Below are 17,363 nucleotides of genomic sequence, written 5' to 3' on the forward strand. Positions count from 1 at the left end.
GAAGATATGAGAATAATATTATCAGACTTGTACCTTATCAAGCTACCGGATACTCCAAATTGTCTAAAGTCCCTATATATTGGGTTTAAAACTTGGTTAGCCGAGATATTTCAAGTCTTGCAAAAGGTAGACAGGAGAAAGAAGTGCAGCCTTGACAATTTGCGTCCTCCATAATATTTTACCTTGCTGTAGTACCAATACGACAGTGTCATTGCGTCAATATGAAGCATGCTAAGGGCAAGTAATTAAATAGACACATTCTAGATGGGAACGATTTCGCGACCGCACATCTGCTGGTTGCTGGGCAACGCTTGCTAAGTTCGAGCGAAGACCATAGCTCCAGAACGACAAAGTACAGTGGAACAACAGCTCTTTCCCCTCCTGATGGAAATTAGGTAATGGTGCTCTTTCTTGCAATATTTATATATTTCTTATTTCTTTTTTTTCTAGATTTAGCATTTTTAATTTGCCTCTGTAAATTTCCTTAACATAGTTTAAGTGTCGAGATTTTCCATGCCAACGTTGAAACCGAAAAAAATTTCTCAATAATAGTTGGTTATCGCTCCGAAATCATTTTAAAACCTGAGCTCTACTAATGGTAGTTGAAATCTCAAATAGTTTTGCTGTGTGATTCAAATGTAAATTTTACGAACTCATTCTCAATTTGCTCGAGCAAATCATTCTCAATTTTTTATCAAAGTAGGGATTTACATATATGTTTACCTGCATATGAATATTGTACTCACATGTTTATGCATAGCAGATTTATAACCTACATTTTCATTGTTTTTTTCGTTCTTGATTGCAGGTACGCTTATATTTCTCACAAATACCCGATGATAAAGTGCCATATGTGAATAGTCCGGGTGAACAATATCGAGTGCGACAATTGTTGCATCAACTTCCGCCGCACGATAATGAGGTAAGTGACAAAACATGAAAACAAATTTTTATTATATGCATAAGGTTCTTTTATATAAGTATATTTATGTATAAATATACACTTAGAAACCATAATACACTCGCACTAACACATATACATTCTACAATCGTGCAACACACAAACTCCCACGCCGCGTGACAGCACTAAAACAAAGAACTTTCCAAAGTGTCTATTCAAATGTGAAGCTTTTATCTGATTTAGTCAGCGACCCGAAGAAAACGGTACTCATGCGGGTATAACTGTAACTGAAATGGCTACAGTTACGCTGAGCGCGTTCAATTATGAGGGTGGAAGTGGCACAATAATTTTATTTGAAGCAACAAACTGAAAAAAATAATAATAGACCATAAGCATATACATACACACATACATACCTGCATTATATATTTCCTAACATTTTCTAAATCTGACACAGTGTCTTCACCCACGCACTTCGCTTTTACCATAAATAGCCAATCTGTGACAAGTTTCGCATAATTTGCATTTCCAAATGCGGCGCAACCCCACTAAACCCCGCGTAACTTTGACTTAATAACGGGCCTATGTATGTTTGTACGTTAAACTAAGTCCCATGTTATTAGACATTTTCGATGTTCAATAAGTTGTTAACGTTAAGAATTGCCCCAATTCCTTACTGTCCAGCGAAACTGGTCCACCGACAACAGTTTGCAGGATCGATCAGCATGTGGCACGTCGCACGGCGGCCATTGGATGTGATTCTTTCTTTGCATTTGTACCGTTGTACGCAAAGCAGCTAACATTTGCCATTTAAATCTAACGAGTTTTCACGCACTTCCCACTGTGTTCGGATGGCGAGTGGCGAGTTCATCGCTGGCAAGGCTTTCATGGACGCATATGAGAATATCTGATCGATATGTTGATTGGCTGCGACGTCGCTGGTTAACTGTATAACATATGTATTTGCATAACATATTTAAGTTTTAGTAAGTGTCTATATGTTTGACATTTACAGATGTACGAGCATATGTACAAGTTCTTAATGTGGTTGCCAGCGGGAGCTGGTTAGAAGTGAAGTTTTAATGAGACGCAATAAATTTAAGAAATTACTGTTATAAAAATGCAATGAGATAAATAACTCATCGCCATTCAGAAGATAAGTTATTATTAATTAATTTCAAATGAAGTTATTTACCAATTTTTCAGAAAAAAAATAACAGATTTGTTACTTCTAACGCAAAATCTGCATCTCATGGTTCAAGCCCAGGTTTATTTTACAAAAACTATTGTCAGCACTAGCTAGCGTGTCTCCCTACTATTTAATATTTATCGTTTCAAACAAAGTGAGATTGGCGAAAGGCGTTGAAAATTACAGTCAATTCCGGTAAAGTCGAAATGGCTGTCGTGGAAGCCCTTAAATCATTGGGGATTCTTTATTCTTAAAGTATGAAAAAGTTGCGCAATGTAATATTTTCTTCCAGTACAACATGTGAAGTCTTAGATATGTAGGTGTATATAGATATATTAGGCTCCAATATAGATCGTATAGAAGTTTTACTATGTACGAAGTAGGACCCTCGTTTGGGGAAAAATTCCGAACTTGTAAACAACGCGACATTTCGTCTCAACAAATCTGGCAATATCGGACCATAATCAAATATACCGCCCAATGGAGCCGATTTTGGAATATGGAAAACGGATATTCCCAAAATACTTGAAATCGTTAAACATTTTCGAATACTTAAAGTAACGGATATAGACCAAGACCACAATTATTTTTATATAGCTGTTTCGACACCACTGAAATCACTTAGTGAAACATGATGGTAATTAAGCTACTCTTGCTAAGATTTGGTATCAAAATCGCAAATATTCGGTTCTGAGCTTCGTCTACTCTAACCTCAGACATTTATGGAACCACGTGTATAGTTGATTCTTTGTTTGCTAGTTTTTTTACTACCGATAACGATCTTTCTGTTTGGGGTTAGATTCCTAAGGTCGGCTTTCTCAGACTTAATGATTTACTTTATTTAAAGAAGTATTCGATAAAAATAAGCGTCGACAACAAGCACTGTTAATCAATGACTGCAACAGTTCGGTTTACTCACAGCTGTGTTGAATTTCATTAACCAGGAATAAGCTAAGGGTCACTAAGAACTTTTGCTATAGTCCGACTTCAATGGAAGCTCAAAAATTTAGTTTTGGGTTGACCAAAATACTAACAAATTTGTGCGGGTTTCAACTAAACACTGGTTTTGTTTGGTTTTTGTTTTTTAATCCAAACCTAACATAGCGTTACGTTATGATGGATACTTCTGTGCATTTTCAAAAAAAGGAAGGTTTATGTCTATAATAGTCTAGCGAGCTCTTACAAATACCTCCGGTCTACAAAATTGTTCACTTCTAGCTCGAATAACCAGCTTACTGTATACAAAAACAAAACTTCACTAGTAAAATCACCGTTTAACTGTAAGGATCTCTACTGAAACCATAAACAAAACCAATTCACTTCAATGACTCCATCATCATCAACGCTTTCGTTGCTTTAATCCACAATTTACTGCATCTAAATTGAATTCCAACAACTGATTTGAGGCATAAATCACACGAGTCACGCCTACCACATGTAGTACCGTACGAAGTACCGTTGCATTCGCGAAAAAAGAACATAGTGCCCGCATAATTGTAGGGCATTGAAATGCAATCACAATAACGACAATGCGTTGCCAACATTTACCCTCGTATAAGGATGGCAGATTTGCTGTAGATAGAAATGACATTGCTGCCGAATTGACAATTTGAGCTACAGACAAAAGGTTAGAAATGCGAACGGATATATGTTGGTATGAACGCATCTATGCTCAGCAGCAATTCAGTAAGGCTGGGTACACAGTAAAGTGAAGCGCAAGTAACAATACCATAAAATAATTATTATTATGTAACTTTTTTAATCAACTTCCGAACTTTCGTTTTATTTGTAAGAATTTATAAATGGAGGGTTCTATACTTTTTAAACCTCCTTGTACAGCTAATAACAATTATGTGGAACTTTTTTATACCATAAACACACTAGAGGTTTCGGCATTGTCTGTCGAGAGGCTTCCACTATCAGAAGATTTGGTCTACTTAAAATGTTTGCGTGAATAGCTACTTAATTACTCATTATACCAGCTTTGAGAAATTTTATAATAATAATTTTCCACCGTACTATTTTACTTTTGGCAATTAGGGAGATGTACTTTCCTTTTGTGAGATCGGTAAGCATCATCAGAATTTTCTGGGGTTTATAAGAGGCAAAACGTCATTCGATATTGTCCTACCATAAGAGGTTAGTCTAGTATTCGATCGATTTTCTTTCCTTAAACTAAATTTTCAGGTCTAAAAAACATTATTCAATTTGTAGAATTGTGAAAAAGAAATTTTCCCCAATCCAGTTCACTGCAGTGTCGTTTGGGCCAGTCACCTTTGGCTTGTAAAACTTCAAAGGCGTTTTCTCGAAACGGCAATCAGGCGATGATGATACACAGAGAAATTTTAAATCGTAGGTACATTTTTGTTTTATTATTATAACTTTTTTTATATAACAAACATTTTTCGGAAAGTTTTATCGGTAAAAATTTAACGCTTTTCTACAAATCTTTCATTTTGCGAAACATTTGATGCAGAGCTACAGACAAATTATGTATGTTAGCAAGCCTTATGTAGACGAATATACACTGAACAGGGTATTATACGTTTGCCACGATGTTTGTAACACACGAAAGGAAATGTCAGAGACCCTGAGCTGAATCGATTTCTTTATCTCCATCTGTCTGTCCGTCCGTCTGTCTATTTATATGTGTACTAGTCCCTTAGTTTTTGAGATATCGATCAGAAATTTTTCCCTCTCGTTCTTATCCCATCAAGAAGCTGCACATATGTATGTCATAACGGCCGATATTGGACGACTATAGCGTATAGCTGTAATACAACTTTTTCATTTGAGGAGATATCTTCAAGAAGTTTAACATGCATTATAGCCTAAAGCAACGGTCCAAACTTTAAATAAATTGTTCAGATCTGATTACTAGAGCATATAGCTGTCTTACAAACAGACCTAACTTCTTTTAAGGAATCTTTTGTAGTTGTGAAGGATATTATAGCTTTGTTGCAACCGAAGTTAACTTTTTCTTATTATACTTTGTTTCAGATAACACGTTTTTTTTTCTCCTTTCTCCCACAATAAAATTAGACCTTTTTTGAGGAGTCTAGACTCTCCTAAGGGAGCGAATTGTTCGTTACCGCTTTAAGAGATCTAACTATTTAGGTGTAAGGTCTAGGAATTTTTAACCTTATTTTAGAAATTGCTTTGGGTTCTACAGGCTTTCCGCTGTTCCAAATAGATATTGAACTTATTGAAAGAAACTTTTTCGAACCAATAACTATAAATCAAGAAATAGAATATATATATATATATATATATATATATATGTATAGAACTATATTTTTTCCCAACTAAATTTATACCGAAAACCTGCTAAGTTATACTTACACACATAATCGACTCTCGTCTCAAAATTAATTCATACGCTTCACTGTGTGTCTAGCTTAAGGCAAGCACAATCACAGCTCCCACAAGGCAAATAATATAATTGACAAAAATCGAGCATGCAACTGATTGCTAAGCTACAGCCACAACTCACAGTTGTTTGTCATTGAAAACACGTTCATATGTATTCACATTTGTAAATATATGTACATTACACGCTTTGACATGTGTCCACACTTGGTCATCTATGGTTTGACAAAGCAGTCTACTCTGCACATACCACCTGATCAGCGTACTGATACCCCTTTGCCCCGTATAATAAGACGCATGTTTTCGTGGAATTTGCATGCAGCAAAACAAGTCGGGAGGCGGAACGAACCGTTGTCAGTCAGTCAGCCGAATAAACCGAATACAAGTTGGAACCAGAACCACTATTGCTGCCGCTTCGCCACCGCACCGCGCCGCCGGAGTTACGCGAAAATGGCTGTCATTATTCAGGAGCACGTCAGCAATGTTGCATGCTACACATGCCACACAAATGATTTGCCAGCAAGCATGGAATGAGCAGCATAAACTTGCGTAATAATCAAAATGTGTACATGCAACACAACACTTACACATGTCCACACATAAGTGCACGCTTCAGCCATATCACCATTGCGCTTCACTTGATTGACCATCACCAGCAGCAGCAGCAGCGTGTTGTGCATGCCGCAATACCACTTTTGAGTGCCACAAAGCGTTGATGGTGACGAGACTACTCTTTCTCAGAAACAATTTTCAATTTACACGCACAAACACACAGATGTGTGCCTGCCACGAGGCGAAGAATTTTAAATTCTCAAATAAATACTTGACTACCGACCGTAAAATTATTTAACTTGTCACTTACGTGCCTACACAAAGCTAAATACAGTCACACACACACACAACTCTTTAATATATGGTTTATATGTTGAACACGACTCTTAACTGAGCAGCACTCTCCATCATCACCATTTAAAATTGTTGTTTATATATATATATATATTTTTATCTTTCATCTTCTTCACAGGTTCGTTACTGTCACTCATTGACGGATGAGGAACGCAAGGAACTTCGCCTATTCTCCACACAGCGCAAACGTGACGCTCTCGGACGTGGCAACGTCAGACAGCTGATGAGTGCGCGCCCCTGCGATGGTGTAAGTATTGTTTTTCAGCAAATTCATTGAAATAAAAATAAATACAATAAATAAATAAAAATATATACACAATTCACAAGCATTTAATAGTTAAGCTTCAATTGTCTATCATGCTGAAGTGTCCGACCACTCTTCTTCGTCACTGAAGTTCGATTTACTTAGGCCATGCGAAGTTTTGTAGAAATAATTTAGTAATGACAACCAAAGTAGATCACACATTATTAATTTTGCTATAAAAATAATTTAATTTTGTGGAAGAGTGTAATATTTGCTAATTATTAACAGCGTGATCCACATTGTTATATCCTGAACAGGGTTATTAAGTTTGGAAGAAGCTTGTAATATCCAGAAAGAAACCGGGGAGAGGCTATAAGATATAAATATATATAAATGATAAGCATGACGAGCTGAGTCGATTAGTCATATTTCCCTATTTGTTCGTCCGTTTGTCCATAAATACACCAACTCATTTGTCCGAACCACCGATATCGGACCACTATAACATAAAGCTGCCTTACAAACTGAACGATCATAATCAAGTTCTCGCATGAAAATCTTTTTTAGTTAACAACATATCTTCACGAGGTATCTATTTGTTTGTCCAGTTAAACTCTTTGGCTTGTCACCCTCATCGTTATAAATAAAACACCAAATTATTCATTGATGGCAACTCTCATACATATATGTGAATCAGTAATCTGATAAAGATGCAACGTCAGCTTGGTAACTTAATCCCTTAATTCAAGTCTAACTTGGCCTTTATGAAAGTCATCAATGTGGTTTAGGCAGTAATCTTCTACTAAATCACTTTGTTCAATGTAAAAATAGCAAAAAATTAACCTAATAATAATAAATAAATTTAATTTGTTTTTTGTTTAATGGTAACCCTAATACTGCTGTTCGAAAGTAAATCCTTCTAAAATGTATTTCAAATTATAGCAATGTTTTAGTAATTGAAATATATGGCAACTTTATTTATGTTTTAACCTAAAAATAAAACCTTTTTGTAAATAGCCAATCGATATGAAAAAGTAAACCTTCTTTACAGTTCTGCACTGATCAAAAGCATATATGGCTCAATAAAACAAAAACGGTTAATTATTATTCAATATTTATTTTATCCCCTTCAAAATAGTCACCATTAGAGGCGATACACATATGCCACCATTTTCCCAATCTTACTAACACTTCTGGTAGGCCGCTTTAGGTATGGCTTTCAGTTCCTTCTTCGAATTCTCTTTTATGACTTCAATCGACTGAAAATGCTTTCCACGAAGCGGCAATTTGAGTTTAGGGAAAAGAAAAAAGTCACACGATGCCATGTCGTTTGAATACGGTGCTTGCGGAACAATATTTACGTTGTTTTTGGTCAAATAATCGCGTACAAGACGAGACGTATGAGCTGGATTTTGGAACAAGTCGAGCAGACACACGTCTCATGCCCAATACATCGTGAATAATGCTATGAGCGGATCCATTTGATATGTTGAGCTCACTCGCTATCTCTCTTTCAGTCACACGACGATTTTTCAACACAATTTTCTTTACTTTTTCGACGTTTTCTTCGTTTATTGACGTTGCTGGACGACGATCATGGGGCAAGTTCTCCAGCGATGTACGGCCGTCCTTGAACGACTTATACCAATCAAAAATACGTGCACGTGATAGGCAAGACTCCCCATATGCCTTCTGCAACATTTTCATTGCGTCCGTCGCACTTATTCCATTGGAATAACAAAATTTCAAACAAACACTTTTTGCTCAACGTTAATTTCCATAGTAAAATTCGAAAAACACACTCGAGGTTGACTTGTTTATAGTGCCGTAAAAAAAACTATGTGACAGATCGCGCTCAAATTTGACATGTAAACATATAACAGTCCTGCCAACCTAAGAAAAAAAATAAATGGCCATATGTCTTGTCCTTGTCGAGTTATGGATACAGTCTCGTTTATATTTGAGCAGAAGAGTATTATATTATTAAACATTTAGTTCCAAAGTACATATTCAACCATTTTAACTATGGCAAACTTCCTTTTTGTTGTCATTACTTCCTCTTCACAAAAAGTATTTTTCTTGTTCAATGAAGCTGACATTTTTTAAAATATGTGAATCTATTCTATCTACAAGTAGTTTGTCTATTTTAACTTTCCGTTGGAAGTGCATCGCATAAAATAAACATTTCTCGTTAATTTAGTAGTTCTCCCGTGTGCGCATTTTGTAAGGAAAGAGAATATAAATTTGCTTACACATCTTTTTGACAGCATTTCTCAAAATATACTGCTGCTGAGGTGACATGACAGGTGGGCTGATATAAACTCCGGCACAACGCGGACACCTAGAACCTACTATAGCTCGACATATTTTATATCAAACCCTTGTATATGGTTGAAATTTTCCGTGAGTGAAATCTATATTTGCAATTATATGAAAATGGCAATGCTGTTTGGGACTGATTATGGTGGAAAGCAAAATTACGACCCGCAACGTCATAAACGAAACAAACTGTCAAATTTTTTAAGTAATTGTAAACAAATCAGCCGTTTTGTTTTGTATCGTTTTTTTATGTTTCAAAAATAAACTTTTTAACTAATGAAAATGCATTCTTTGAGTGATAACTGAATACAAATAGATTGTAAATCACACAAAATCATTAAAATGTAAACAGAAAAATCATGAGAAAAACAAAAAACAGTTTTTTTGATATTAAGGATTAAAACACTTTTTCGTAAGAGGAAGCACGTATCGACACAGCCTTATATAATTATATCATGAAAAAGTCGTTCTCTCCTTTCGTTCCTGGCAAACTAACGCCTCTTTCTTATCCCACAAACTTCAAAAAAAAATAACTGTTCGAAAACGCCATAATCTGTATTTTTATCTTTTTTATGTGAGATTTCGAGTATGTCTGCTACTATTAAACTAGTAAAAACTGAGAAATTTCTTGTTACGTGGTATACTTACTACTCAAAAGGTAAGGTGTATTTGTTTATAAAATGTAAATTCTTTATTTGTTCTTCCAAATCAGTCACAATAGCATATAAGTCTAATCCCTGCGATTACGATTCATTTCATTTAGAAATAATTTACTGATTTCACTTGGCTTAAGTTAGATCATTTATTTCACTATAGAGATCCTGTAACAGTCCAAATAGAGTTCTCTATCTGCTCAATGTTTCAGATATACTTGTACACAATTTCAAGAGCGTTGACTATGTATAAACATGGTAAGAGTTTTACTGTCATCAAAGCAGTCTCCATCGTTCATATTACACAAGGAGTTTATTACTTTTATAGACGAGAAGAAACAAAATGGTATACTCTTTGCGAAAAAACTATTTTTTACATTTCTTGGTTATTTTATTATCTTTTACAAAAACTGGGGGTAATAGTGAAGTTATCTGGTCTCTGATTCCCGAGACTTATTCAGATTAGTAATTTAAGTCAAATATTTTCCATCCCCGCAACTCACGCCTCTTTATTATTTTATGTACAGAAAATACGTTTACTGATATTAATCTAATATGAACTTTTTTGAGGATAAAAGATAAATATTTGTTTATAGTATTACTTTCAAAAAATTGTATCATTATTCACATCAATATGTTTATGTCGAAAACTCCAAGCAATTTTACTGATTCAACATTGATGAAATCCTTAAATTTATCTTTTATTATAATCTGAGTCAAAGTCATCGATGAGCAGTAGGGTGGTCGCTTGGTTCTCTGAAAAATAGGTTCCTAGACACCTCTAAAAAAGTCTCTCCTAGTATGAGCTCTTTATTGTAACGGGAAGGTCCTCGGTTTTCTCGCTTCCAACTACCTGAAAAAATATCTCGTTTCATATATTATGCAGGAAATGGAATGCATTTTTTTGTTTGGTATTGAGCAGATATACTAAATTTCTCCTACTTTTCGAAGATTCTCAACTAAATCGTCTTAAACCTCTTTTGCATTTCATTAATCGAACACTGGTGCTTATGCCATTTCCACCATTGCAATGCACTAAATGCAATTAGCCAAATTCAATAAAATAACATTTTCAACGCACCAGCGCGTGAATATTTACACAAGACTAGCACACTTACATCCATATATGCAAATATATATATTTATAGCATAGCTACAAGCAGCTAGTGCATAGTAATTATATGCAGCATCGCATCGCCAGCAACTGTCAATTTGACTGTCACTGACATTGGCATTGACACAGGACAACACTGCGCTGCCGTGTCACTGTCACTTAACCGGCGTCGAAACGTGTTGAAGCCACACTAAGTAAACAAGCAACTTAACTCAATTGCACTAACAAATGAGCAAACACACACAATCAAGCACTTAGAAAAGACTAGAAATTATCGTTGCGAGTGTATGTGTGTGTAAGAAAATTATTTGGTATTGCATAACAAACTTAAAGCGATTTACTTTGTGAATGCACATGTGTGTATGTGTGTGTTGTGTGCTTGCATCTAGATTTATCTAGAAACTGTTAGGCAACTCAAGTAAATTATACTTATGTATGTGTAGTGTACAGACAAGTGTAGGTGACAGAGATTAGCACATAAAAATAAAGATTTTCCATAATTAAAATGAAATTTAAATTTAAGCTAAACTATGGGAATTCCTTAATAATTCGCCCCACTTTCTAAAAACCACATTATTTATGCTTTCATCAGCATCATTTTTATTGTTTATTATTTGTTGCATTAATCATTTTTCCCTCATTCCAGTGTGACGAATTGATTTCCACCGGCGACATTGCTGTATTTGCTACGCGCCTCGGTCCGAATGCCTCGTGGCATGCCGGTTGCTTCATTTGCTGCATTTGCCATGAGCTGCTAGTCGATCTCATTTACTTTCATCGCGATGGCCGTCTCTATTGTGGACGTCATCATGCGGAGACATTGAAACCACGCTGCTCTGCCTGTGATGAGGTAAGTTTGAAATTATTATTAACTTATATGAGACCCTTTGTTTGTAAATAAACAAATATAATATGTTAAAGTACTTACGCATATTGAACTTCGATTCGCAATTTTACCTAATATATATTATTCAAACTTTCCAAAGCAATTATTGCTCTTAATTTGAAAGTATAGTGAGCATATAAAAAAAATTGTTTGTCAAGTTTTCAGTGAAACGATTCCATATAGGAAATAATAAAAGGTGTTACTTCAGTCACCTGGTTTTCAAGATGAAATAAAACGCATATAATTTAATGTTACGGCTAAGAATTTAGTTTTTTTTTATAAAGCTGAGGGTTTGCCATTATGTTTTAAAAATGATTCCAGGATGATTTCTTAATTTTTTTCATAATTTCCAATAGACTCTAAGGCAAAACCAAGCACCTGAATAATTTATAAAAGGTTTCAAGAACTAAGTTACCAGATAATGTGACTAAATGCTTAAAGTAGTTAAAATTGGTTCAGTGCTTACCCTAGCCTCCATATACTTAATATCATGATTTAAAATTTCCGTTTGACTTTATATAGTATTTATCGGCCAGACCTCCCCCTAGCACCATTTATAGCTACCCTCGGGTTTGCTTGATACCGTATGAATCGACTTTAGCGCAATATGTGTCAATTAAATTAAGCGAAAAAGTTTTAAATACCATTATGTCATTTATTGGTTATTCCAAGTAATATCTAAGGTATTCTTGAGCGATATATTGCTATTTAAAAAATAAAAGCGAAAATACCGCAAATGGTTTCCCCCTCCAATTTTATTTTATTTTTCCTAACTCATATCTCGTCTTTTATCACTTGCACCTAATTCTTAAAGAAAACCCAAGCTTTTTGAAGTTAATCCAAAAAAGAGTGTACATGTTGCTCCACAACAGTTAAGGAAAACATGGTTCACGGAAAAAGAAATTCTAACTGACCTTTTTATAACCCTCCGAATTGAGGTTCCTAATAATCTTCTTAATATAATGCATATTAATTTTTTCTTCAACCGTAAAATTCGAATCTACAAATATCAACAATTTTTTCTTCTCTGGTACCTCTTTACCCCTGTCTTCATTAGACTCATGGAATTTCAAGATTTTCTCATACTTTTCTGAATCGTACATATCCTCTGTCATTTCTGTTACTGATATATACGGAAGAGAAAATGGATTTTCGCCTTAAAAAACAACATCTGCTTAAATTATAAGTCATCTACGGTAACCTTTTCTAACTACAATCTGCGATTTAAGCTTCTTCCAAAATCTGCTTTCGATTGTAAAACCACAAGACATACGACTTTTGCAAACTTCTTCAAAGCGTGTGAACTAACAGCAAACACCTTCGCTAATTTTCAACTAACCACTGCACTTAGTTTGAAACGCACAGCTGCAAGTGTTGCCACACAGACCCGACTCATATACTTAAAAGCGCATTGCACTCCCCAAAGATGTAGCCAAGCATTTCTAATCAAAGTTTCAACAAAAGTTTTCGAACTGCACAGAAGTCCCTTCCTACTAGAACATTCGGTACTGCACTTATTGCTCATTTCAGGGTATTCTTTACGTCTTCTTTATGTCTGCTTAACAGCTCACTTTTCAACTTTCAAATTTATTTAACATTTCCGTTTCTTTCATTTCTCCTTGACGCAGATAATCCTCGCCGATGAATGCACCGAGGCGGAAGGACGTGCCTGGCATATGAACCACTTTGCGTGTCAGGAGTGCGAGAAGCAGCTGGGCGGTCAACGTTATATAATGCGAGAGGGCAAACCTTATTGTCTGCTCTGCTTCGACGCGATGTTCGCTGAGTACTGTGACTACTGTGGCGAGTCCATCGGTGTGGATCAGGGTCAAATGAGTCACGACGGCCAGCACTGGCATGCGACCGATGAATGTTTCTCTTGCAACACATGTCGCTGTTCGCTTTTAGGACGCGCCTTCTTGCCGCGTCGCGGTTGTATTTACTGTTCAATTGCCTGCAGTAAAGGTGAACCGCCCACACCATCGGATAGTTCGGGTACTGGCATGTACACCACACCGACACCGCCAACGCAACGTGTGCGTCCGCAGACGCGCATACCCAGCAGTCATGCATCCAGTTCACCGCCAATGTCACCAATGCAACAACAGCAACACCAGCAGAGCTTCAATCAAGCGATGTATCAATTGCAGAGTCAACAGATAGCGGCGGGTATAATTTGTGCGGGCACGGGTGGTGGTATAACCGTCAGCGGTGTGGATGAAGGCAGTGATAGACCGCGTGATAATTCTGTGGCAGTCAGCGGTGCAGACGACGTGACGCTTAGGGATCCATCGAAACAGAGCTACCCAACTTCCGACTCTGACGGCGGCGTGGTCAAGGATCTGGAACATGCAATTGGTAGTCACAGTGCTGGTGATTTTACAGACTTTTCAGGCGGCGCACCATCAACATCCTCACAGAATCTATCACCGCTGCTCTCACCCGGCGAATACACACAGTGTATGCCACAACCGATGGAACTGAAATCTGAGGCTGCTTACAACTTCAATGAGATGTCGCTCAACTTAGATGCAGCTTGGCCTAGTAAGCCACCACACACCGGCTCACATACATATAACTTACCGCGTCATATGCAACATGTCTCGAAAATGGAAAGCTCTATGACCTCAAGTATGCCCGAACTGACTGGACGACAGGCCACACAACCACCACCGGCTGGCGCGCACACTACCTCACAACAATTCGCACAAGACTATGGTGATCCGATCGCTTCACCACTACCCTCCGACATCGGTGAGCTACCAACACCGAATTTGTCAGTGGCTTCGACCGCGCTCCCGCCCGAATTGATGGGCTCACCCACAGCCTCAGGCGGTGAGCGCTCAATTACCTCGCCGCAATCTACGCAGTCCGGACAGCCACCAATACATCCTGTGTCCATTCTCAGCGGCGCTTCATCCTCATCACCGATGAGCGGCGCAACGGGTGAGGTTAAAAAGAAAGGTGTACGCTTCGAAGGTTTACCACCAGACCCACTGCCGCGTTCGCGCAGCTATTCCGGCAACGGCGCGGGTACAGGTGGTGGCCGGGACCGTGATCGCGATCGTGACCGTGACCGTGACCGTGACCGCGACCGTGATAGCAGCAGGAGTAAAGATTGCTGCAGCGGTGAACGTTCTTCCGGCGGTAGCAGTCATCACTCATCGCGCCGCAGACGTCGTCGCAAATCTTCAGGTCATCGCAGCAACGGTTACCGCTCACATTCCACAACGCGCGCCGACACCTACGTGACAACACAACCGCTCTCCTCCTCCTATCAAGGACCACCATCAGTGTTGCAACGCGCTTCTGCCACAAGCAGCACATCTGCAACACAGCCTGCCACGCATTGTGGCGACGATGAATCTGATGATGCCTCAAGCGTTTGTTCCACTTGCTCGTCATCTTCATCCTCCTCCGAAGACTACATGATGTATCAATTGCCACAGCGGCGACATTATGGCGGTGTGCGCGTCAGCTATGTGCCCAACGATGCGCTCGCCTATGATCGCAAACGAAAGCCGACGGATATGAACGACAAGGACAAGAACTGTATTATTTCGTGATGCGTTGTTGTAGCTTGTGATGTTTAGTGGCAAGCGCGTGTACGCGGTTGCGCGGCATCAGCAGCCATTAAGAGTTGTCAGTCAGCGAAGTAATGGAAATGGGCGGCAGCGCCGCTGGCAATCGAAGCCTACAATATTTAAACAAAAACAAAAAGTACAACAAAATTTAAATGTATAACGTAATTAAAAAGAGGCAACAATTATTAAAAATTAAAAATATTATGGCTTCCAGGCACACTAAATCAAAGCGGCGGCGGGTATCAAAGCGTTGGCATTTACCATCTGACATAATTAATGATTTATAAATTGATGTAGGGATGAGTTAAATTGGTAGAGGAAACTAAAGTGTAATTGAAAGAAAACAAATTAATTTGCGTTATTTCTGAAGAAGTGAAGCAGATTTAATTTCGAAGCTTATATTACAATAAAAAAATGGAACAAAATAGTTTTACAAAATATTAAACAAAATGTTTTAAAATGAATAAATTTAAAACGACTCAGCTATTCTAGCTCTATAGAAAATATAAAATTAAAGTTCTAAAGTGACGAAAAAAAATGTTAATATTAACTTTTTTAATTCTGGCTGAAAACTGAATTGACTCAGCTATGTTAAAACTTTTTTTATATTTATTGTTTTTAGTCTTAATACAAATTACTATCACTTTTTAATACAAATTTGACTTAAAATTGTTTAACTTTTATAAATACTAAATTTTCTATATTTTTTTTAGGTAATCCTCTTTTTATTTATATTGAAATTTAAATAAAAATCCCCGATTTTAGGGGGGCAGGGTTGGACACCCAAACCCCCCGTGTATCCGCCACTGTTAATATGTTATTGTCTTTACTATCTTTATGTTTTATCTTTTAGGCTATATATGTATGTAATACACTTTTCCACAGAAACCAAATATTTTATGCTATTAATTATAAAAAAAAATAAAAATATTAAATATTTATTTATTACTAAGGCGAAATAGCAAAAAAAATATAAACTTTTTGTCCAAAACAAAATAAAATTGTTTCAAAATTAAGGCCTGACGTAATACCCGCCCCTGTGTAGTATTTTTGATTGATATATATGTATTTATATAATACTCGTATATACAATGTTCTAAGATAATTAAAAACAAATATTTCGAAAAATTGTGTAAACTTAAGAATCATCATATTTTTAATAAAAAAATATAAAGTCATTGCACATAATATATACCTAACCTCAAAGATAAAATTATAAAATGAGATTTCCCCTTTTGCTATATCCAATTGCAATGCAAAAACATGTACAAACAAGTCCATTATATACGTGAAAAAATAATTAAAGCAATAAAAGTTAAACTTAATGAGTTCCAGAAGCACTGAGAAACCTCAGCTGTAGCAATTAAGTCTTTCAATTAAATTATTAAAATAAACAAAAAGTAATTGTAAGTGGCATAAGAGTATTTAACTATTTTTAGACTCTACACACATTTTAATGAAAAAAATAGTATTATTTAAGCACACATAACATTTTAAATACCTACAATTACTATTCATAAGTACTAGTAATTTCCAGTAATTAAAAGCAGTAGTCTTAAGCGATATTATACATTTACTAATACTTTTACAAAATACATATGTATATAAAAAGTTAATAAATATTTATTGACCTTAAAATATACAAACAAATTAAAAAATATGCATATAGCATATAATAAATCCTAATTAAATTAAAATGTATTTTTATGTATTTTTTAACTGAATTTCCAGTAATTTTACATTGTAAATTTTTAAGATATAAGATATTATATAAAAAATAAAACTTAAATTAAAACAAAAATTTTATATTTTGTAATTTCATAATAACTGATTTCAGACTTTATAGATTACAATTTCTGTCGCATTTTAAATACTCTCCCAACCGTTCTCTGTCAGCAGCAGCAGCCCTGTTTAATGCGGCAAGTTAATTACATACGTTCAATATGTTAATTAACATTCCCTGTTGGAACTCTCACATATTTATGCTAAATTGCTAAATTAACAGTGTTGTGATTTCAATAGCATGCTCTGTTATCGCTTAACAGCGCGAAAAATGAAAAATCTAAAACGCAAAATCAGCATGAATCGCCTGCTGCTGTATCAGGCGCCCATAATCAGGCAGAAAGGTGCCTGCCAAGCGAAAAATCGCTATAACTTTGACAAATATGAACCGATTTTAACAAATTTGGTATCAAATG

The 17,363-nt window shown here is 36.3% G+C and overlaps 1 protein-coding gene across 2 annotated transcripts in view; it reads left to right on the plus strand.

Annotated features, from left to right (window-relative positions):
* pk (prickle) overlaps nt 1-16,852 on the plus strand; it is a 232,882-nt gene extending 216,030 nt beyond the window's left edge. Inside the window, exons 3-6 of one of the 2 annotated variants that reach the window (XM_070108191.1) lie at nt 809-922; nt 6,484-6,612; nt 11,342-11,545; nt 13,210-16,848. In XM_070108191.1, coding sequence (XP_069964292.1) covers nt 809-922; nt 6,484-6,612; nt 11,342-11,545; nt 13,210-15,147 — 2,385 coding nt within the window. In that variant the 3' untranslated portion in view covers nt 15,148-16,848. Of the gene's footprint in view, nt 1-808; nt 923-6,483; nt 6,613-11,341; nt 11,546-13,209 lie in introns of both variants that reach the window. The other variant, XM_036362891.2, reaches the window with a different exon arrangement.
* The last annotated feature ends 511 nt before the right edge of the window (nt 16,853-17,363 follow it).

The sequence above is a fragment of the Bactrocera oleae genome, chromosome 4 (assembly GCF_042242935.1).
Source record: "Bactrocera oleae isolate idBacOlea1 chromosome 4, idBacOlea1, whole genome shotgun sequence".
NCBI classification, from domain to species: domain Eukaryota; kingdom Metazoa; phylum Arthropoda; class Insecta; order Diptera; family Tephritidae; genus Bactrocera; species Bactrocera oleae.